Raw genomic sequence first — 25,150 nt, forward strand, 5'->3', positions numbered from 1 at the left:
GGCGTGAGCGGTGGCAGCCCAAGGCTCGTAGCCAGCTAGCCAGCTCGCTAGCTAGGATGTGTCGAGGCGATGCTACACGACGGCGGAAAGGTGAGATTGAGGATTATCGTCGCCCGACGCAGCCATGGGCGTCATTGAGGGTAACTAGCTGATCGGTACACACCTTCCCAGGTAAGAAGACTTGTTGTTGTACTCGTCGAAACATGTCACGGTGAAATATGCCGATAGAACACAAGCAGGTCAGCAGCGGTTCCACACAGTAGACTTAGCTAGTTAGCATTAGCATCATTTGTGCTGATGTTGACGAGTTTGACAATTTATTTCAATATACTGAACCGTCGTTGAAGGTATTTTACTAACATTGCATTCCACGCCAGTCATTTTTATTATCGCTGCGATACAATGCGTGAAACGAGAACAAGAAGTGAACATATCCATCCATTTCTACCGCTTGTCCCTTTGTTACCATGAATTGATTTACGTGGACCCCGACTTAAAAAAGTTGAAAAACTTATTCGGGTGTTACCATTTAGTGGTCAATTGTACGGAATATGTACTGTACTGTGCAATCTACTAATAAAAGTCTCAATCAATCAATCAATCAATTGTGCTAGTAATAATTGCTATGAACTAGAAAAGGAGTATGATTGCGTCTTCCTACTCTTTTTCGGACCTGTGAGGAGAATTGAAAAAATCAATCAATCAATCAAAGTTTATTTATATAGCCCTAAATCACGAATGTCTCAAAGGGCTGCACAAGCCGCCACAACATCCTCGGCTCAGATCCCACATCAAGGCAAGGAAAAACTCAACCCAATGGGCTACAATGAGAAACCACTTCTGTCAAGTATGTGGTGTATTATATTGCAATTGTTGACATGTGCGAAATAAGCCTAAAAGCAACCAAGCAGGTGTATATTTGATGTTGTAAATACTCACGAGCATTGAGTAGCTTTTGCAAGTTTACATTTCTGGGCATGACCTTTTACTTGATTTGTTTACCACCTTTTAATGACTCTTGAGCAACGTTTCTTTGTCTGAAGACAATTCAGATTATTAAAGTGATGCAACTAATTCACACTTCAGGCGCCTATCTTATTTTAAATATCGTATTTTTCGGATTATAAATCACTTTTTTTTTTCCATAGGTGCGATTTATACTCTGGAGCAATTTATGTGTGAAATTATTAACACATTACCGTAAAATATCAAATAATATTATTTATCATTCACGTAAGAGACTAGGCGTATATCAGCAATTGTCACACACACACGTCAACCAATAAAAATTTAGCGGGGGCGGGTCATGGCAGAAGTGCATTGTGAAAAAAAAGATGCTACCTGCTACTACTTCCGCACTTATCAAAATTGATCATTTCAACATTGGCGGTAACTTACAAAAACTGAGAAGGGCTGAACAAAAATGGCACCGAAAAGGAAATCATATACTGCAGGTTACAAGCTGGAAGTAGTGAAATATGCAGCAGAAAACGGCAATCGTCATATAACGTACACTTATTCAGCCTGTTCACTATTCTTTATTTATTTCAAATTGCCTTTCAAATGTCTATTCTTGGTGTTGGATTTTATCAAATAAATTTCCCCCAAAAATGCGACTTATACTCTAGTGCGACTTATATATGTTTTTTTCCTTCTTTATTGTGCATTTTCGGCCGGAGCGGCTTATAATCCGAAAAATACAGTAGTAATTTGAAGGCTGGTTATGCCCATACGTCTCAATCTAGTTATGACGAATACTTGAACCTCCAAAGTTCACATGGCCACACTGGATTGATAAGCACATGTGTTACGTCATCAAAGTGGACATTGACATTTTAGGTTCATGTCCCTCATGAAACCGTCTTGGTGTCATAGAAAATGTGCTCGTGCAATTTTGACATGATTATTATTCAGTGACAAACTAATGCATCATGATCAGTGTTGGCGTTAACGCACTTTTTGTGTCTGTTTACGCATTGAAATCAGAAAGGATGCACAATTCCGGAAGCCCGCGCGTCACCTGGACGCAGATTTTTAATTTTTTTTTATCGATTATCGCTTTCCACCTGTGTTTTGTTTTGTTTATATTTGCCAGGTCAAATTTCCGTCCCCGTTTATTGCGTTTTTATTGGTCGTCTTCAAAGTAATGAACTTTCCGGTACAATTTCTTAAATTTTGATTCGCCAAAAGTTTTAGCAATGACAAATACTGCCTCAGTTTGCACTCGAACAACTTTACCGTGAGGGGCTGTCAAAAGAAAGACTTCATAGTAAACACTAAGGTGAGTGTAAAGTCAACCTTTTTAACTTCATCCTGTGCCATGTCTCCAGTAAATGACTTGTTTTAGTCTTTGTGAGTCCATGGAAACTTCACTTTTACAGGCTAGCTGTTAGCTTCAAGCTAACCAGCACCCGGCCAGACTCCTTCACCCCAAAACCATACTTTGTAGGTCAACAAACGGGGCAAATATGTGCCTTTTGAGTGTTAATGTGCGAGGAATGTTCAAAGGGAGTCTTTTGGAGAAGTGGCTGACAAGTTAGCAAGTGTCGCTTGCATTGCTGACATCACCGTCATTGTTTACTGAAGCAGAGATGCTGACTGTGCGTTATGATAAACGCACATGCGTCGCCAGGCTCTGCTTTTTATCGTTAAACTTATCAGATTACATTTTTTATTATCTATAGCAGGGGTGTCAAAAGTGTTTTAAAGGCCCACGGCACATTCTAAAAATACTATTAACATAAAGAAAAACACAACAAACGTGCAATAAAAAAAGCTTACAGGTGAAATGTAATTTAGAAAAAGTTGCAATGTTGACTAATAAAACAAAGCGGGGTTTTTTTTTCTTTAAAACTGTCATTTCTCAAAACATATTAAATCAACACCAATGTTATGAATTATTGACCTACCCAAGGCTCCGATTACTTCACATCAAATATTCCACTTTGAAAAATATTTTTTGTGGAAGATTTTGCATATTTTCTGTTTGCCATAAAAAAAACAGTTTTCTTTGACAAAAAAGGGCAGAAACAAACAAACAAAAAACATAATTTAAAAAAAAGAAAACCCAACAACGTAGAATTGAGGGATATATCTGAAGTTGATGTAGACTCTAGAGTTTTAAGCGTTAAACAAATAATGTATGTATGCCCTGGCACACCATTATCATCGACCGAAGCGAAACACTTTTTACACTTTTATACTGAAATAAATACACCTACAACTTACTAAATACAAATATAGAAAAAAATACCGGCAGCGGTAAAGTTTAGATCCATGAAGGAAAGAAGAAAGTGAATGAATGTTTATAACTGAATATATTTACAGATGCATAAAAATTTGTTATCTTTTGTATTATTTTTTTAATGAATGAAGTAACGTTTATGACAACCTTTTTCCATAACACAATTAAGAATGTGATATAACAGGATAATGCATACATTTATCATTTGTTTTCTAAACGGTTACAAAAAAGTGGGACCCCATTCTTATGACTTGATGGCGCCAACACTGATGATGTAGCACTAAACCGCCAAAAAAGGAGTGGCTACCAAATGTAAAACTTATTCATCAACTTTTTTTCAAACTGAACAATCATTGATGGGCATTTACGCAAGGCTACACTCTAAAACAGTGGTGTAAAACTTATTTTAGCTCAGGGGTCGCATGGAGGAACATCTATTCCCACGTTGGTCGTTCAGGTAAAATCATGGCATAAAAACTTAAAAGTACAACTACGACATCTTCGGATTGTTTTCTTTGTTTTACTTCGGCCCAAAATGGAACAGGCACATTCTGAAAATGTACATCTCTTAATAAAACACTTCAAGTTCGTTGAACATTCTGACGAACAAATTAGTGCTGTTTCAACAACACAATGAATTTAGACTTAATCTCGGTGTATCTACAAAGCAATTAAGCTTTAAATCACAATCCATCTAGGATTGAACATAAAAGAAAAAAAAGCATAAATAAAAACTATTTTATGCATCAACTACCTCGTTTGTCATTTCCACATATTAATCCTGTGCTAACTCAACAAACCATACAAACTGAAGTTGAAACTATTCAAGAGGGTAAAGTTACTCCCTGCCTTTTAGGCATCACTGTGTATTGATACAAAAATAAAAGGTGTGCAATGTGTGAACAATTTCAACAAATCAAAAATAAAAACGTAAGACAATATTGCAGTAAATCACACACTGTTCACTTTCTTCAAATATGCACAGAAAACACTAATTTTCATAGAACTATATCAATTTGCAGTGTCTCTTGCAGCATTTGAAGTGGGGTTACAAATTGTTTATTTTACTCCTCTTTGTTTTACATCGGGTAGAAGGGTAAGAGCTGCAGCCCCGCTTTACCGTGTACCTCTTGCTTGGTATACTTGCTCGCTATGGTATTAACCATTGCTTGTCTAACAGAATTGCTATTGTGACATCCAGGGGACACATTTAGAACAGCAGTTTAATTTAAAAATGCAGCTCAATTTTAAACTTAGCAAACTCACCTCGCGGGTCGGATTGAACCTGTTCAGGGCCACGGGCCGCATGTTTGACATCCCTGCTCGAATACAAGTATGTCGATTTTACTGTAAACTAACCTGGCAGCTCAGTCGCCAAAAATGTACCGTAAAATCATCAACAGTACTATTTTATTCATTTACAGTAATACACTGTAAAAACGGGGATGTAGATTTTACAGTAAAAAAAAAAGTAGCATTTCAGTTGCCAGAATTCTGCAGTAGAAATAACATTAGTACTGTTTTTCAGTTTATAGTAATGTACTGTATGAAAATGCCCATAGACTTTACAGTAATAACTGGCAACTCAGTCGCCAGAATTTCAGCGTAAAATCACTGGTACAGTTTTTAAATTTGGTGTAAAAACCACTGTAGATTTAATGGTAAAATTCTGGTGACTGAGCTGCCAGTTTTTTATCCTAAAATGTATAGATCTAGTTACGTTTGATTTCAAGAACCCCTGCTCTACTGTAAAGTTGCGACTTTTTGACGCTCTTTATAGAAGGGTAATCTTGGTCGCCATGCTTCGCTCACGTTCTATAATGAAGACCTAAACGCTTCGAAATTCAACATCTCTCGTATGTCTAATCTTTGTGGGTAATGTTTGAAAGCGATGGAATGAAACACCTAGGAGAAACTGGTTAGAGAACACCTGGAAATGGTGAAAATCTGCCGAAAATTACCTTTTTGAATGTTTTGAGGTAAAAATGTACCTTAAAGATGCAGAGTTGAATGTTAACTGAATTAGGCCAAGGACTTATATTTATATATGGCGGTATGGGGCTAAATTATTCACTGTTTGCGTTGTTGTATGGTTAAAATCGCTTTAATTTGGCCCTTGGAGGCACCCGTGCACTAAGCTAATGTTTCCCTGCCTCAATACAGAGGATGACTGGTCGGGGCCAGCACTACGGCTTCCAAGGGGCCACCATTGTTCAAGCCTCCAATGGTGGTCATGCCTACCTGTTTGGGACCAATAGTTCGGAGAACGAACAGTCGGAGGAGGATGGGGAAAGCTGTGACCTGCGGCCACGTAGCAGAGACCGGAACAAAAGGAGCGCGTCCAGGGAGAGGGTGGACGACATCGTCTACCTAAGCAGAGATGTCCAGGAGGGCGACACCCTGAACAGCATCGCCTTGCAGTACCATTGCTCGGTAAGTGTTCAAGACCTGTGTGACAGGGACTAGCAGAAAGGTGAGAGATTCTGAGGCCGCACAGTCGAATGTCCCATCCCTGTTGTGTTGGAAGCATTTGTCACCAGCAAACAAGTGTTGGATCCCACTCGACGCCAACACATGCAATTATCGGATTACGTGCACACTGACATGACTCAGTCTTGTGTGAAAGGTGGGGCCACAGCTAGGGATGCTACCAAATCCTGCCGGTAGTACCGGGCACCTATTCACAGGGCTGTACAAAAAATAGATTCACTTCAGAATTGTTATTCTTTTACAGCTTTTCTCACATGTACCCTGTTTTGAAAAAGTTTCATTGTAACTATTATACCAAATGATACATTGCTAGAGTCAGTTTGAATCGATCATGAACTGAATCGTAATCTGATCGAATCGTTAGGTGCCAAAAATACAAAAGTACCATCTGGCTCTTTGCCACTTGGCGATCACTCCAGCAGCACTGAGAGCGAACACAGTCAAAATTACTCCTGGGTTATGTTGCCATCTTCAATGCCAACAAAGCAATTAATTAAAAAAAACACTCCAATGGAAGTAAAGAAAGGCTTTACTTTTCAAAAAAAAAAGTGCTAGCTTGATGCTAATAGACATTGGCTTTGCTATTGACATGATTAGCATTAGCAATTGTAACACCTCCAAATTTGTTATTAAAAACTACAACTAAGATACATGTTACAATCAAACAGCTGGTGCGTAATAAGTACAATACTTACAGTATTAACACTTAAGGGCGCAACAAAAACACCATAAGCTATACACTACTGCTATCTAAGGTCTTGGACTTGTAACTGTAATTTTAACTTATTATCACACTTGCTTCGCTCTGCTCTGTCTGGACTTTCTCTTCTTAAAAGCTGCCACTGTCCTCTTAATATGTTTGCACATTTTGTAGAGGGCTTTCCGCGGGTATAGCTGGAATATATATATTAAAAATCATGTCCACGTCAGACGGCATGCGTTTTGTTTATATCCAGTTTCGGTAGCGCGGTTTTCGTATATATATTCTATAACGGCCTGCTAATGTTAATGTTTTATGTTCGTGTGGTTTGGATTTGAGGTTAGTTTTTCCCATGTTTGCAAACACACCATCTGTGCCTGAAAGGTGATTGGCAAAGAACGAGGAAGTGTTGTGTGTCCGGTGGGGAATCGAAGACTCAGGGAGGTGTTTTCATGGGAGGAAAAACCTTTTGGAATTGTGCCAAGATTGGTAATAAAAGTTAAAAATGGCGCCTGAGCCCCGAGTGATTTCTTCTGGGTGCTCCATTATATTATATTACTTCAATTCGTTTTAAAAAAACACCCTTATTTTCAAGATGGGGCGCGTCACATTCAATTACATTGAGGGGAAACCCTGTAAATGTTTAACTAAATTGTGTATACAATTAAAGTGCAAATGAAAATCCAGTTTACAACTTTCAGAATTTTGTGCTTAAACTTTTCTCCAGACTTGTTTGAGATTGACATTACTGCCACAAGTGGTGGAAATGTGTATTACAACTAGGGCTGGGTGATAGCTAGTACTGGTATATTTTAGAAAGCAGTATATACTTGAGACCAGTGACGTGCGGTGAACTAAACACCAGGTGAGAAGTTTTTTTCTTCTTCTTTTTTTTTTACTTAAATTCATATGTGCAGCTCTATTTATTATTTTTTTTATTTTTTAAATCATTGTTGATTTAGGTTGCACATTAGAGTAACAGGAAAAAGAAGGGAGTTATTTGCTTTCATAAAAACGTTATCATAATGATATTATGAGATGATAAATGGGTCCAAAAAGTATTTGATAAAGTTGGTATTAAATACTTTTTGGTCTCATTTGCTTTTAACAAAATAAAACAAGTATTACCTTTCTGTATTTGTATCTAAAGCAACAATAGCTATCCTCCATGAAAACCTATTTTGTATGATCACATTCATTTTGTCTTAAAGGCCTACTGAAATGCGATTTTCTTATTTAAACGGGGATAGCAGGTCCATTCTATGTGTCATACTTGATCATTTCGCGATATTGCCATATTTTTGCTGAAAGGATTTAGTAGAGAACATAGACGATAAAGTTCGCAACTTTTGGTCGCTGATAAAAAAGCCTTGCCTGTACCGGAAGTAGCAGACGAGTAGCGTGACGTCACAGGTTGTGGAGCTCCTCACATCCACACATTATTTACAATCATGGCCACCAGCAGCGAGAGCGATTTGGACCGAGAAAGCGATGATTTCCCCATTAATTTGAGCGAGGTTGAAAGATTTGTGGATGAGGAAAGTGAGAGTGAAGGACTAGAGGGCATTGGGAGCGATTCAGATAGGGAAGATGCTGTGAGAGGCGGGTGGGACCTGATATTCAGCTGGGAATGACTAAAACTGTAAATAAACACAAGACATATATATACTCTATTAGCCACAACACAACCAGGCTTATATTTAATATGCCACAAATTAATCCCGCATAACAAACACCTCCCCCCTCCCGTCCATATAACCCGCCAATACAACTCAAACACCTGCACAACACACTCAATCCCACAGCCCAAAGTACCGTTCACCTCCCCAAAGTTCATACAGCACATATATTTCCCCAAAGTTACGTACGTGAGACTTTTATTAGTAGGTTGCACAGTGAAGTACATATTCCGTACAATTGACCACTAAATGGTAACACCCGAATAAGTTTTTCAACTTGTTTAAGTCGGGGTCCACTTAAATTGATTCATGATACAGATATATACTATCATCATAATACAGTCATCAAACAAGATAATCATCAGGGTGTATACATTGAATTATTTACGTGACATGCACATAGCGGCACGCACGTACGGGCAAGCGATCAAATGTTTGGAAGCGTATTCACTGTACCGTGTCTGCATATCCAACTCAAAGTCCTCCTGGTAAGAGTCTCTGTTGTCCCAGTTCTCCACAGGCCAATGTTAAAGATTGACTGTGATCTTTCAAGAATGTAAACAATGAAACACCGGCCGTGTTTGTGTTGCTAAAGTCGGCCGCAATACACCGCTTCCCACCTACAGCTTTCTTCTTTGCTGTCTCCATTGTTCATTGAACAAATTGCAAAAGATTCACCAACACAGATGTCCAGAATACTGTGGAATTTTGCAATGAAAACAGACGACGTAATAGCTGGCCATCATGCTGTCTCAAAATGTCCTCCACAATCCGCGACGTCACGTGCTGACGTCATCATACCGAGACGTTTTCAGCAGGATATGTCGCGCGAAATTTAAAATTGCACTTTAGTAAGCTAACCCAGCCGTATTGGCATGTGTTGCAATGTTAAGATTTCATCATTGATATATAAACTATCAGACTGCGTGGTCGGTAGTAGTGGGTTTCAGTAGGCCTTTAAAGTCCAGTTTAGAGAAGTATTTAATCTTGGATACAGTATATAATCCTCCATATTGGCAGACACATTCATTTAATTTCATTCCAAGCAATAAAACAATATTTTTGCATCTGACAAAAAACACGCACAAACGCTGGCTTACTCTAATAAAAATCCATTCATCTTCAACCGCTTATCCGGAATCGGGTCGCGGGGACAACAGCTCCAGCAGAGACCCCCAGACTTCCCTCTCCAGAGCAACATTAGCAACTTCCTCCTGGGGGACTCCGAAGCGTTCCCAGGCCAGAGAGGAGATGTAATCCCCCCATCTGGTCCTTGGCCTGCCCCGGGGTCTCCTCCCAGTGGGACGTGCAACGAGGACCTCCCTAGGGAGTCGCTCGTGAGGCATGAAAGAGATGAGATGAGAGAGTGAGGCACGAGATGCTTGAACCACCTAAGCTCGCTCCTTTCCAAGCGAAGGAGCAGCGGCTCAACTCCGAGTCTCTCTCGGGTGACTGAACTTCTCACCCTATCTCTAAGGGAGATGCCAGCCACCCTTCTGAGGAAACTCATTTCGGCCGCTTGTATCCGCGATCTTATTCTTTCTGCCATGACCCACACTTCATGACCATAGGTGAGAGTAGGAATGTAGATAGCTCAGTAGACCGACAGCTTTGCCTTCTGGCTCAGCTCTCGTTTCCTCACAACAGTCTAATAAAAATGACTTGTTTATTATAACTAGTTTGAAAAAAAAAAGGCTGGTTTCCGCTGGAGAGACGCGTCTGCTAGCTTGAGTGCCCCCACTTCTCCCAGTGTGGAGTGTCAGAGTACTGCTGAGGCATTGTTGACAATATATCGCCCCCTACTGTGAGACAGAGGTACTTGCTGCCTCATGGCCTGCCTTTCCCCCTTGGCAACAAGCACGCTCAATACACTTTGTGTGTAGCCGTGGAGGCACCACCTGTGTCTGCCTCACTTCTCCTCTGCCGCGTTATTTTTCAATAGGAAACACGTCATTTCCGCGATTTAACCGTGAAAATGATCTAAATATACAGAAACCACACCAAAATCACATAGAAAGCATCGACCAAAAGATAAATATTCAAACCTATTTTATTTTATTACTTCGTTTTTGAACATCTCATGGTTAAGTTAGTATGTCACTACTTGAAACAGTACTTTTTGATGTTTGCTCTACTCTGCTTCTGACGGGTGAAGCACAGGGCTTCCCGTTTGGCTCACCCTTGCCCCACGCGTGTTTCTGGAGGCTTGTCTGATGACACGCATCATACTTTTATTTTTTTTAATATGTCGGCACGGTGCAGACGCCGGATTAATGCGATGCTTTGGTCAGCGACTACAGAGTTATTTACACATACACCAATTTGCTTGAGAACCTAGGGACAAGCGGTAGAAAATGGATGGATGAAACCTCTCTCTCGCTCTCCTTGTAGCGACTATCACTCATCTCATCTGTTTTGTTGTTCACTTCTGTTAGCGACTTAGCACAGAAGCTAACAATAGCTCCTGTGTGCTGCTCGCTGTGTGTGTCAAATATTTAGTTAAGTGTTGTATTGACTCTCCTTGTATTTGTTATAACTCCTGTGCAGCATTTTTAGTTGTTTGCAATGTGCTATGTAAATAAAGTGGATTGGATGAACTACAACTTGGCTTTAAAGTGCCTCTCCCCATAGCCTGTAGGGACTAACTACTGTACTGTACCGGCAGTTTTAAACTGAACAGCCAGCAGCTTTCACTGCAGTGAGCGAGTAGAAGCTCCATCTACCCTGAAGATATAAACTTAACGTTAATAATCGAAAAATTGCTGTGACATAGTAACAGCTAACTAATTACTTTATAAAGAACAAACTAGGGTTGTATGGTATTAGTATAGTACCGCGATACTAACGAATCATATTCGGTACTATACCGCCTCTGAAAAAACCCCGGTCCGCCACCCCCCTGTCGTCACGTCATGTCATTGCTGGTTTACAAGCAGAGGAGCATGTTCGGCAGCGCACACACACGGAGTACTTACAAGCAGACAGTGTGTAGACAGCAAAGGAAGAACGGACGCATTTGGGCTTAAAAACTAAAGATAAAGGTGAAGTTATAACACTGAAGCGCCCTCAGGAAGAGGTGCTTTAAAACATGGCGAGCTAGCTAGCGTCCAGCCGCAGTCGGCAGTGTTTTAGCTACTTCTAAATCACTAATCCTTGTCTCCATGGCGACAAATAAAGTAAGTTTCTTACAAGTATCATCCCTGCAGGACGAGGAATAGCTAAACATGTTTCACTACACACCGAAGCTCACCGGCGTCACAATGTAAACAAACGCCATTGGTGGATCTACACCTAACATCCACTGTAATGATACCAAGTACAAGAGTGTATCTAGTCGATACTACTATGATTACGTCGATATTTTTTGCCATCACAACATCTTCTTTCGTTTTTTTTAAAATTTATATTATGTTTATAAAGTCAGGAAATATGTCTCTGGGGACTTTGAATATGACCAATGTATGATCCTGTAACTACTTGGTATCAGATTGATACCCAAATGTGTGGTATCATCCAAAACTAATGTAAAGTATCAAACAACAGAAGAATAAGTGATTATTACATTTTAACAGAAGTGTAGATAGAACATGTTAAAAGAGAAAGTAAGCAGATATTAACAGTAAATGAACAAGTAGATTACTAATTAATTTTCTACCACTTGTGTTTAATAATTTTGACAAAATAATAGAATGAAAAATTACACAATATGTTACTGTTGTCTAGTATGTTCATTATTTTATTTAAGGACAAACTTGCAATAAGAAACATGTTCAATGTGCCCTAAGATTTTTTGTTAAAATAAAGACAATAATGCTGTTTTTTGTGGTCCCCTTTTATTTAGAAAAGTATCGAAATAATTTTGATACCGGTACCAAAATATTGGTATCGGGACAACACTAGAACAAACATTACGTTACTACTTACAACAAAAATAATCTGAGTACTCAACATTGGTTATTTGGCCATAAAACACTGAGGCACCCTTTAGAAAAATGTGCAAAGTGCTAAAGATACTGTATGACAGTATTTGGACTAAACATACCGCGATATCAGTTTTGGTTTTGTATCGCCCCGGCCTAATTAAAACCGAGTAACGTTGCGGTTCACACAGGCCCCAGCTGAGAAACATACTTTTGGCCACCTTCTCGAGGGCACTTATGGCGCAACATTGTGTTACAAAACATTGGTTTAAGGCTCCGTTTACACTAAGCCGGCTAAGGTTATCCAGGGTAAATCCCACCTAACCTTATCCATGTCCACACACACACACACACACACACAAAAAATGGTAGTTTAAGACCCCCTCCCCTCCTCCATCAGCCCGCACAACGCGACCTAATACGCATGCGCGGAAAATGCGCACGTCATAGTCACCTCCAGTGTTGCTTTGTGTGCAACTTCTTAAATGTAACTTATCTGAACAATATCCAGTGTTGTGGTATTTCAATTAACTGGAAACCAGTGTGCTGTGGGGCCCTGTTGTAGTGAATCACACCTGAGCCATCATAAATGAATAAAATCTTTATTGGACACGGAAGTACACGATGTAACAAAGAACATTTTACATCAATCAATCTAAGGATCTAGATATCTGGTCAGGACACTCCTCAGTCTTTTGCCTTCACCTTCATTGTCCATTTGTTTTTGGTGACTTTATATACTCTGGACCTAGACGTTGGGTACGCAACATACATGGCGGACAATAACTGATACAGTCTGCTTTGCCAGTCCAAAAGCATTCGCCATTTTCCATAGTCTTCCCTCGACGGCCAGGTAATACAAAGCACACGCTACCTTTTTTATCACATCCACGGGAGCCCGCATTCTCATTGACTCTCCTTCGACAAATGGACGAAGTTTTTCGCTAAGTAGAATCACAGCTGACCCGGACATTGGAAAGTTCTCTTGCCGTCTGAGAAGTGTTGTATCCCAAATAGCTGCAATCGCTTTCTCTTAAGGTACCGTATTTTCCGCACCATAAGGCGCCCTGGGTTAAAAGCCGTGCCTTCAATGAACGGCATATTTCAAAACTTTGTCCACCTATAAGCCGCCCGGTGTTGTAAGCCGCATCTAACTGCGCTAAAGGAATGTCAAAAAAACAGTCAGATAGGTCAGTCAAACTTTAATAATATATTAAAAACCAGCGTTCTAACAACTCTGTTCACTCCCAAAATGTACGCAAATGTGCAATCACAAACATACGTATATCAACATGGACAGAGCTGCGTGAAAAAAGCCACCCGGCCTCTTCGCGTAAACTTAAACTTACCTTAACCACTCGCTCATCTTTTCTTCATCCATCCCTTCGAGTTAGCTTTTATGATGACGCCGGCTGGAAAGGTCTCTTTTGGCAAGGTCTTCCTTTTGAATATCACCATGGGTGGAAGTTTCATTTGCATGGCAAGCTAGAACCACAGTGAAGGATGACTTCTCATTCCCTGTGGTGCGAATATTCACCGTACGTGCTCCCGTTCCACAGTGCGGTTCACAGGAATATCAGTTGCTGTGAAATACGGTAGTAATCCGTGTGCGGATGGAGAGATTGCGTCTTTTCATGAACCGGATCCTTGTCGCTTTGTAGGAGCCATTTTGTGGTCTTTACAGATGTAAACACACAAAGGAAATGAAACGTACGGTGATATCCGCGCGCTTTTTCTTCTTCTACGCGGGCGGGTGGTTGCTTACAGTAGAAGAAGAAGCGCTTCCTGTTCTATGGGGGCGGGTGCTTACCTTGGCGGTTGCTTGCGTAGAAGAAGAAGCACTTCCTGTTCTACGGGGAAAAAAGATGGCGGCTGTTTACCGAAGTTGCGAGACCTAAACTTTATGAAAATGAATCTTAATATTTATCCATATCCGGGTTAAAAGCCGCACTGTCAGCTTTTGAGTAAATTTGTGGTTTTTAGGTGCGGCTAATGGTGCGGAAAATACGGTATTCATGTGTGATTTCCACAAGCGTCTGTACGTGTCTGGATGACTCGCCTCCATATTTCCAGTGGATAGCTCAGAGTTACGAAATCGCCTTATTATGAAGCTGGCTGTGGCGTCACTTCCTCTCCGGACTCAGTTTGTAAACAATCACAGAGTCCATCCAAAGCTAAGAGCCGGAGTTTCAAGAAATACAATTTGTCCGAGGAGGGGGACCTTAAACACTGGTTTAGTGTGGCTGAAACGGGGTTTAGGCTAAATAATTATTTGTTTAAGGGGTTTAACGACTTAGTGTAGACATGGCCTAAGACAGAAGTAAAAAATTTTTGAGGCACATTTGAGAAAAGGATTGTCCTACTGCATGTCTTTCTACAACTTGTGTGTTTCTTAGGTGGCGGATCTGAAGCGTGCCAACAACCTGGTGACGGAGCAAGACTTCTTCGCCCTGAGATCTGTGAAAATCCCCGTCAGACGCTTCAGCATGCTGACTGAAACCCACAACCCAGGACCTCCCAAACCGGCCTCCCTTTCCCAAACCCAGACCTCGGCCGTCACCGCCCTCCCCATGGAGTCGTCCACGGACTCCTCCTCTTCCACGGACAGCGTGGAAGGCTTCCTCCAGGAGAAGGACAAGGACATCGAGCTGCTGGTCAATTCCGCCGGCCCGTCGACGAGCAGCCTGAGCGAGGTGGTGTCCTCCCTGACGCACCTGCAGAGTCAGCCCTCGCTGGGCAAGTTGGAGTACAAAGCGGCGCAGAAAAAGGACCCGTATTACGGCGCGGATTGGGGCATGAGGTGGTGGACGGCCGTGGTCATCATGCTGGTGGTCGGCATCGTCACGCCCGTATTTTACCTGCTGTACTACGAGGTCCTCATGAAGACCGAGGTAAGCCATCACGCCGTGCCCACGGGGTCTCTCGGGGACACGCCTACCGGACATCCGCACGGTCCGATAGGAGACGGCCATGCCGGAGCTGATCGCTCGCATGCCGGACACGTAGCTCATGTCGCCCTGCAAGGCCTCGGCGTGAACAATGAACATGAGAAGACATAACTAACATGGACTCCTAACAAAACGCTTTTAATGATATGATCGATGCAATCTTGACGGGGAAAGAATTTTATATATTTCTATTAATTTAACCTTTGTCATCCATGCTGCTGCTGCCTTTTGAAGCCACATGCAATTTCCCAAATATAAATATAGACAAATCATTTTCAGGACTCATTGAAAAGTTTATTGTGCATTTTGGATTTGAAGCAGGGGTGTCCAAACTTTCTCCATCGAGGGCCACATTCAGAAAAAATGAAAGCTGCACGGTGGAATTGTGTACAATAAAGGGGACCTGCACTTTTTTTGAAACTTTGCCTATCATTCACCATCATTATGAGAGACAGGAACACACTTTTTTTTGGGGGGGGTGTCAATTACGAGATTAAAATTCAAAATTATGAGATAAAGACTTTGTATTTTAATATAAATAAAAAGGTCATAATTTTGAAATGACTCATGACTTCGAATTCTCATTTAAACTTTTTAAGATCATAATTAACTTTTTATTTCATACTTCTGACTCATAATTTCGACTTTTTCTCTCAAAATTATAGCCATCCTATATTTTCAACTTTATCTCATAATTTAATTTTTTAACATAATTACAACTTTTTATTTCATATTTTTGACTCATGATTTTGACTTTTTCTCTCAAAATTATATCCCATCCTATTTTCAACTTTATCTCATAATTTAATTTTTTAACATCATAATTACGACTTTTTATTTCATATTTTTGACTATCTCAATTAAAACTTACTATTGGGATATATATATATATATATATATATATATAGTCATTTAGTGGCAGAAACAGGCTTCCATAGAGTACACAGTATCTGTCAAGAGCCAATAATTTAAAAAAAAACAGCTGTGGGAGAAAATGAGCCCCCAGGCCGCACTTTGGACATCCCTGGTTTTAAGCTTATTACACGGTGACATCATTGAGAAATAATATATTTCAGGACCATTGTGCCATCGTACACTTGTTAGTATTGAAGTTAGACATTAGTGACATCTGAAATAAAGCGATAAAGCTCGGTGAAGAATTGCACAGCATTCCTCAGACGTGTGTGTGTGTGTGTGTAAGCCCTTGTACTTCAAATGTTGACATTATGTGCCTTTCAACCTGTGGAAATATTCTTACAGGCTGGACAATAAATAAGTCTATTTTCAAATATTGCCCGTGTGCATACAGTTTGGCATTTCTTATTTACACAACTCTTTTAAAGCAGGGCTTCTTAACCTTTTGGACCTCGGGGCCCACTAATTATATCCAACCTTTTACAGCGTACAACCTCGTCCAACGGTATGAAAGCATGTGTCGATCAGAAAGATCGTCATCAAGGCTTAGGTCAGACTGATTACAAAAATAAGTACTGGTCAAATATACTGCGAAATAATAAAAACTGATGAAAAATATATTTACAATTAGCAATGCTAAAGTAAACCAATTTAACAATAATATACGTTTCTGGAAAAACACTCTTTTGAAAATACAACTTCACCACTTTAGTCATCATTTTTGTGCCTCTGACTTCAGCTAGTTTGTCATTACTGCCACAAGTGGTGGAAAAGTGTATTACAGCTGCGAGAAACATTTAGTGGCGGCCCTCGCCCTATGGTTAAGAACCGCTGCTTTAAAGCAAGCTCTTTTCAAGTATAAATAGTCCTTTTGAAAGCAGTCTAACAATGTCACCTGACTTGTCAGTAGGTTGCCTCTCCGTCCATGTTGTCGTCACTGGCCGCTGCAAAGTCTTCTCCGTTGTCAAAGTAGCTTTCGATGTAATCGTTGTCCTACAAAGTCCACAAGGTTGAAATATGAGACTGGTCGGGATGATGAAATATGACGGGAATGAGCTCAAACCTCTTCAATGTCCTCTTCCTCGTATTCCTCGCCTTCAATGTCTTCCTCCTCCTCTTCGTTTCCTGTCTTCTTTGGTTTCTCTTCATCAGACTTGTCCCCGTCGTCTTTCTTCTCCAGCTCCTGTTGTATTGGAGAGAAGATTAAAAAACAGACAAACTACCGTATTTTCCGCACTATTAGCCGCACCTAAAAACCACAAATTTTCTCAAAAGCTGACAGTGCGGCTTATAACCCGGTGCGCTTTATATATGGATTAATATTCAGATTCATTTTCATAAAGTTTAGGTCTCGCAACTACGGTAAACAGCCGCCATCTTTTTTCCCCGTAGAAGAGGAAGCGCTTCTTCTTCTATGGTAAGCAACCGCCAAGGTAAGCACCCGCCCCCATAGAAGAGGAAGCGCTTCTTCTTCTACTGTAAGCAACCACCCGCCCCCGTAGAAGAAGAAGCCCCCGGATATTGCGTTTCATTTCATTTGTGTGTTTACATCTGTAAAGACCACAAAATGGCTCCTATTAAGAGACATGCGTACAACGCAGAATTCAAACTCAAGGCAATAAGTCACGCAGTAGAACACGGAAATAGAGCAGCAGCGAGAGATTTGAACATAAATGAATCAATGGTGCGTAGGTAGATGACCTGCGCCACTAAGACAGGGAGACAGCGCCGGACGACATACGCCAACATCTGCCAGTGGATTGTAAATGCCTGGGCGGATATATCGGTCTCAACTGTGGTCCGAGCTTTCCGGAAGGCAGGATTCACGGAACTGCTGGACAACAACAGCGACATTGACTCTGATGACTTCCACCAGACGGAGCCGGCCATTTTGGATGCCGTATTCGCCCAACTTTTTAATTCAGACACTGAAGAAGAATTCGAGGGATTTATGGATGAGGAATAACTTCAGAAAGTGAGCTTTAAATGTTTATTTTGTGTGTTGTGTGACATTAACGTTCGAGCAACGTTGAGTTATTGATGTTGCTCTGCACTAATTTGAGTGTTATTATTTTTGTGATTGCACATTTGCACATTACATTTTGGGGGTGAACAGAGTTGTTAGAACGCTGGTTTGTAATACATTATTAAAGTTTGACTGACCTATCTGACTGTTTTTTTGACATTCCCTTTAGCGCAGCGTAGGCGCGGCTTATAACCCGGGGCGGTTTATAGGTGGACAAAGTTTTGAAATATGCCGTTCATTGAAGGCGCGGCTTATAACCCAGGGCGGCTTATGGTGCGGAAAATACGGTACATCAACACGAATGTAAGTACTCACATTTAATTTAGTCAACACTTCTGCTGCATCTTTGCTGGATATCTTCACTGCTTTCTTCTTTTTCTGGCCTGTTGGATGGAGCTTGTCAGTACAATTATTATTCCTACCCGGTGCCGACATTATTCCTACCCAGTACAATTATTATTCTTACTCAGTACCAACATTATTCCTACCCAGTACAATTATTATTCTTACTCAGTACCAACATTATTCCTACCCAGTACAATTACTATTCCTACCCAGTACCGACATTATTCCTACCCAATACAATTATTATTCTTACTCAGTACCAACATTATTCCTACCCAGTACAATTATTATTCTTACTCAGTACCAACATTATTCCTACCCAGTACAATTACTATTCCTACCCAGTACCGACATTATTCCTACCCAGTACAATTATTATTCTTACTCAGTACCGACATTATTCATACCCAGTACAATTATTATTCCTACTCTGAACCGACATTATTCCTACTCAGTACCGACATTATTCATACCCAGTACAATTATTATTCCTATCCGACATTATTCCTACCCAGTCCAATTATTATTCTTACTCAGTACTGATATTATTCATACCCAGCACAATTATTATTCTTACTCAGTAAAAATACCATTCATACCCAGTACAATTATTATTCCTACCCGGTGCCAACATTATTCCTACCCAGTACAGTTATTATTCTTACTCGGTGCCGACATTATTCATACCCAGTACAATTATTATTCCTACCCAGTACAATTATTATTCTTACTCAGTACCGATATTATTCATACCCAGTACAATTATTATTCTTACTCAGTACAGATATTATTCATACCCAGTACAATTATTATTCCTACCCGGTGCCACCATTATTCCTACCCAGTAGAGTTATTATTCTTACTCAGTGCCGACATTATTCATACCCAGTACAATTATTATTCCTACCCGGTACCGACATTATTCCTACCCAGTACAATTATTATTCTTACTCAGTACCGACATTATTCCTACTCAGTACCAACATTATTCCTACCCAGTACAATTATTATTCCTACCCGGTACCGACATTATTCCTACCCAGTACAATTATTATTCTTACTCAGTACCGACATTATTCATACCCAGTACAATTATTATTCCTACTCTGTACCGACATTATTCCTACTCAGTAGAGTTATTATTCTTACTCAGTGCCGACATTATTCATACCCAGTACAATTATTATTCCTACCCGGTACCGACATTATTCCTACCCAGTACAATTATTATTCTTACTCAGTACCGACATTATTCCTACTCAGTACAATTATTATTCCTACTCAGTACCAACATTATTCCTACCCAGTACAATTATTATTCCTACCCGGTACCGACATTATTCCTACCCAGTACAATTATTATTCTTACTCAGTACCGACATTATTCATACCCAGTACAATTATTATTCCTACTCTGTACCGACATTATTCCTACTCAGTACCGACATTATTCATACCCAGTACAATTATTATTCCTACCCAGTCCAATTATTATTCTTACTCAGTACTGATATTATTCATACCCAGCACAATTATTATTCTTACTCAGTAAAAATACCATTCATACCCAGTACAATTATTATTCCTACCCGGTGCCAACATTATTCCTACCCAGTACAGTTATTATTCTTACTCGGTGCCGACATTATTCATACCCAGTCCAATTATTATTCCTACCCAGTACAATTATTCCTACTCTGTACCGACATTATTCCTACTCAGTACCGACATTATTCATACCCAGTACAATTATTATTCTTACTCAGTACAGATATTATTCCTACCCGGTGCCGACATTATTCCTACCCAGTACAGTTATTATTCTTACTCAGTGCCGACATTTTTCATACCCAGTACAATTATTATTCTTACTCAGTACTGACATTATTCCTACCCAGTACAATTATTATTCTTACTCAGTACCGACATTATTCATACCCAGTACAATTATTATTCCTACTCTGTACCGACATTATTCATACCCAGTACAATTATTATTCCTACCCAGTGCCGACATTATTCCTTCCTGGTACAATTATTATTCTTACTCTGTACCGACATTATTCATACCCAGTACAATTATTATTCCTATCCGACATTATTCCTACCCAGTCCAATTATTATTCTTACTCAGTACTGATATTATTCATACCCAGCACAATTATTATTCTTACTCAGTAAAAATACCATTCATACCCAGTACAATTATTATTCCTACCCGGTGCCAACATTATTCCTACCCAGTACAGTTATTATTCTTACTCGGTGCCGACATTATTCATACCCAGTACAATTATTATTCCTACTCAGTACCGACATTATTCCTACCCAGTCCAATCATTATTCTTACTCAGTACCGATATTATTCATACCCAGTACAATTATTCTTCTTACTCAGTACAGATATTATTCATACCCAGTACAATTATTCCTACCCGGTGCCACCATTATTCCTACCCAGAACAGTTATTCTTACTCAATGCCGACATTATTCATACCCAGTACAATTATTCATACCCAGTACAATTATTATTCCTACCCGGTGCCAACATTATTCCTACCCAGTACAGTTATTATTCTTACTCAGTGCCGACATTATTCATACCCAGTACAATTATTATTCATACCCAGTACAATTATTATTCCTACCCGGTACCGACATTATTCCTACCCAGTACAATTATTATTCTTACTCAGTACCGACATTATTCCTACCCAGTACAATTATTATTCTTACTCAGTACCGACATTATTCCTACCCAGTACAATTATTATTCCTACTCAGTACCAACATTATTCCTACCCAGTACAATTATTATTCCTACCCGGTACCGACATTATTCCTACCCAGTACAATTATTATTCTTACTCAGTACCGACATTATTCATACCCAGTACAATTATTATTCCTACTCTGTACCGACATTATTCCTACTCAGTACCGACATTATTCATACCCAGTACAATTATTATTCCTACCCAGTCCAATTATTATTCTTACTCAGTACTGATATTATTCATACCCAGCACAATTATTATTCTTACTCAGTAAAAATACCATTCATACCCAGTACAATTATTATTCCTACCCGGTGCCAACATTATTCCTACCCAGTCCAATTATTATTCCTACCCAGTACAATTATTCCTACTCTGTACCGACATTATTCCTACTCAGTACCGACATTATTCATACCCAGTACAATTATTATTCTTACTCAGTACAGATATTATTCCTACCCGGTGCCGACATTATTCCTACCCAGTACAGTTATTATTCTTACTCAGTGCCGACATTTTTCATACCCAGTACAATTATTATTCTTACTCAGTACTGACATTATTCCTACCCAGTACAATTATTATTCTTACTCAGTACCGACATTATTCATACCCAGTACAATTATTCCTACTCTGTACCGACATTATTCATACCCAGTACAATTATTATTCCTACCCAGTACAATTATTATTCTTACTCAGTACTGACATTATTCATATCCAGTACAATTATTATTCCTACTCAGTACCGACATTATTCCTACCCAGTACAATTATTATTCTTACTCAGTACCGACATTATTCATACCCAGTACAATTATTAAACAAGGCAGAGGTTTTATTTAACAAGTATATTCAACATTTTGGCCACTGTGACATTATACACAGTTTGAACAGTAACACTGTGTTTAAATATTTCATTACGTGATTCTTTGGTGTACCACAAGATGGAGCTCGCATTCCAGTTTGGGAATCGCTGCTCTAAAGCAAGGGTTTCCTAAATCTTAATCAAAGCTCCATTTTGACATTTTTATATTTTTTCTTTTTTTAAAACTACAATATATCTATTTGTTTTTTTTTAACTTTCAGAGCTACCTTCAAGTTTCGTTCCGTGCACCGACAAATAAGTCATGTTAATCCTTGGATCAACTTCAAATCTGTCGATATGAAGTACTTTTTATTTTAATGTTTTGTACTCCTTAATTTACCCCCCAAAAATTCAAAGTGGAATATTTGATTTGAAGTAATTGCAGACTTGAATAAGTCAATAATTCACAAGACTGCTTTTGATTCATTATTATGTTAAGCAATGACATTTAAAAAAGGAAAACAATTTCAGGGATTCAAAAGTGCTTCACTCATGAATGTGGTAAAAATACATTTTTATTTTTACTTTCAAGGGTTAAATCTCAAGATCAACTTCAGATCAGTCAGTCGATATTTTTTTTTTCACACTTTTTAAGAAATATATATGAAATAAAAAAATTAAATTTATATATTAAGTCATAATTTTCTTTTTAAGTCAATTCATAACATCGATTTTAATTCATATATTTTTGAACGATGGCAGTTGAAAAAACAACAACAAATTATTGGGGGTCCAAAACATAAACATGTTAAAAATAAGTCACTTTTTTATTTTTTAGAGCGCCAATGGTCAGCTTGCGGTTATTGAGCCAGTTGTCAGTTATCAATTAACGTGCCAGTTACCAGCTGGAGTTTAGCGCGACAGTTGCCAGCTAGCGATTAGAGCGACAATTGTCAGCTTGCGGTTAATGCGGCAGTTGTCAGCTAGCGATTAGAGCGACAATTGTCAGCTAGCGATTACCGCACTAGTTGTCCGTTGGAGATTAATGCTGTTAGTTGCCAGCTAGCGATTAGAGGGACAATTGTCAGCTTGCGATTAATGCGGCAGTTGTCAGTTATCAATTAACGTGCCAGTTACCAGCTAGCGATTAGAGCGATAATTGTCAGCTTGCGATTAATGCGCCAGTTGTCAGTTATCAATTAACGTGCCAGTTACCAGCTGGAGTTTAGCGTGCCAGCTAGCGATTAGAGCGACAATTGCCAGCTAGCGATTAGGGCGACAATTATCAGCTAGCGATTAGCGTGACAATTGTCAGCTAGCGATTAACGCACTAGTTGTCAGTTGGAGATTAATGCTATTAGTTGCCAACTAGCAATTAAAGAGACAATTGTCAGCTTGCGATTAACGTGCCAGTTACCAGCTGGAGTTTAGCGTGCCAGTTGCCAGCTGGCGATTAGAGCGCCAATTGTCAGCTCGCGGTTAACGCGGCAGTTGTCAGATGGCGATTAGCGCACTAGTTGTCCGTTGGAGATTAATGCTGTTAGTTGCCAGCTAGCGATTAGAGAGATAATTGTCAGCTCGTGGTTAATGCGCCAGTTGTCAGTTATCAATTAACGTGCCAGTTACCAGCTGGAGTTTAGCGTGCCAGCTAGCGATTAGAGCGGCAATTGCCAGCTAGCAATTAGCGTGACAATTGTCAGCTAGCGATTAACGCACTAGTTGTCAGTTGGAGATGAATGCGTTAGTTGCCAACTAGCGATTAGAGAGAGAATTGTCAGCTTGCGGTTAATGCGCTAGTTGTCAGCTATCAATTAACGTGCCAGTTACCAGCTGGAGTTTAGCGCGACAGTTGCCAGCTAGCGATTAGAGCGACAATTGTCAGCTCGAGGTTAATGCAGCAGTTGTCAGCTAGCGATTAGAGCGACAATTGTCAGCTAGCGATTAACGCACTAGTTGTCCGTTGGAGATTATTGCTGTTAGTTGCCAGCTAGCGATTGGAGAGACGATTGTCAGCTTGCGATTAATGCGCCAGTTGTCAGTTATCAATTAACGTGCCAGTTACCAGCTGGAGTTTAGCGTGCCAGTTGCCAGCTAGCGATTAGAGAGACAATTGTCAGCTCGCGGTTGATGCGCTAGTTGTCAGCTAGTGATTAGCGTGACAATTGCCAGTTGGAGATTAATGCGTTGGTCATCAGCTAGCGATTAGCGACACTATTGTATAATTGGAGTATGTTAGTATTGCACAGTAGCAAGGTACCTTTACAGTTGAATTGAAAATAATTGTATAAAATAAAGATAATTGGGGGGTCCCTGCTCCACTTGTCCAGTAGTCTGGGGGTCTCTGACCAGGAAAAGGTTGAAGACCACAATGGTGTGTTTTTAACATGGACTAAAATCCTCCTTCAACCAAAGAAAACCCCCAAACCTTAGGAATGTGATTTGAAATACCTGTTTTCACTTTGGCCTTTTTCTTTTGTGGCATCAATTCTTTGGGGAAGAGATTCCAATCTTCAAATATAAAAGATTGATATTTTCAATGTGCTTCACAGCACAAACATCTTGTTGTGTTTCAATGACCTGGTGTCCAGTCCTCATCGTCCTCCTGCTTCTGCTGCAAGTACCTCTCCGTGTACTTCTGCACATCTGCAAACACCACCACACTTTACCATCTTTACACACACACACACACACACACGTCATATTCACACTTTACCATCTTTACACACACACACGTCATATTCACACTTTACCATCTTTACACACACACGTCATATTCACACTTTACCATCTTTACACACACGTCATGGTAAAAAAAAAAATAATGCTACCGTTTTTGCATTTACTGTAATATGTTGTAAAAAAAACAAAAACACTATATTTTACACTAACATTCTGGTGACTGATTTGAGTTTTTTTTACTGTAAAATCTACGACAATCTATTACTGTAAATGTCAAAACTACCACAGTTGCCCGAATTAAAAAAACTAAACAGTGGTACCGTTTTTCCATTGACCGTAATATGTCGTAAAAAAAAACAAAAAAAAACACTGGTCATTTTACAGTAAAATTCTGGTGACTGACTTGACAGTTTTTTTTACTGCAAAATATACAGTTACTGTAAATTGAAAAACCGTAACAGTTTTTTTCCACGGTAAAAAACTGGCAGCTCAGTTGCCAGAATAAAAAAAAAACCTTAATGCTACCGTTTTTGCATTTACCGTAATATGTTGTAAAAAAAATAAAAACACTGTATATTTTGCAGTAACATTCTGGTGACTGAGTTGAGTCTACAA

General features: G+C 39.7%; 2 protein-coding genes across 3 annotated transcripts in view; one reads left to right on the forward strand and one right to left on the reverse strand.

Annotated features, from left to right (window-relative positions):
- On the forward strand, nucleotides 1-16,270 carry lysmd3 (LysM, putative peptidoglycan-binding, domain containing 3). Its single transcript, XM_061980536.1, has 3 exons — nucleotides 1-171; nucleotides 5,408-5,677; nucleotides 14,430-16,270. The coding sequence occupies exons 2-3, from the start codon at nucleotides 5,411-5,413 to the stop codon at nucleotides 15,090-15,092; spliced, it is 930 nt and encodes a 309-aa protein (XP_061836520.1). The 5' UTR covers nucleotides 1-171; nucleotides 5,408-5,410; the 3' UTR covers nucleotides 15,093-16,270.
- polr3g (polymerase (RNA) III (DNA directed) polypeptide G) overlaps nucleotides 15,254-25,150 on the reverse strand; it is a 25,269-nt gene continuing 15,372 nt past the window's right edge. For both annotated transcript variants that reach the window (XM_061980537.1, XM_061980538.1), the window contains exons 4-8: nucleotides 24,434-24,499; nucleotides 24,305-24,364; nucleotides 18,238-18,305; nucleotides 16,960-17,079; nucleotides 15,254-16,889 (exon numbers count right to left, since the gene is read on the reverse strand). In XM_061980537.1, coding sequence (XP_061836521.1) covers nucleotides 16,800-16,889; nucleotides 16,960-17,079; nucleotides 18,238-18,305; nucleotides 24,305-24,364; nucleotides 24,434-24,499 — 404 coding nt within the window. In that variant the 3' untranslated portion in view covers nucleotides 15,254-16,799. The remainder of the gene's footprint in view (nucleotides 16,890-16,959; nucleotides 17,080-18,237; nucleotides 18,306-24,304; nucleotides 24,365-24,433; nucleotides 24,500-25,150) is intronic.

The sequence above is a fragment of the Nerophis lumbriciformis genome, linkage group LG20, assembly GCF_033978685.3.
Source record: "Nerophis lumbriciformis linkage group LG20, RoL_Nlum_v2.1, whole genome shotgun sequence".
In the NCBI taxonomy this organism is placed as follows: Eukaryota; Metazoa; Chordata; class Actinopteri; order Syngnathiformes; family Syngnathidae; genus Nerophis; species Nerophis lumbriciformis.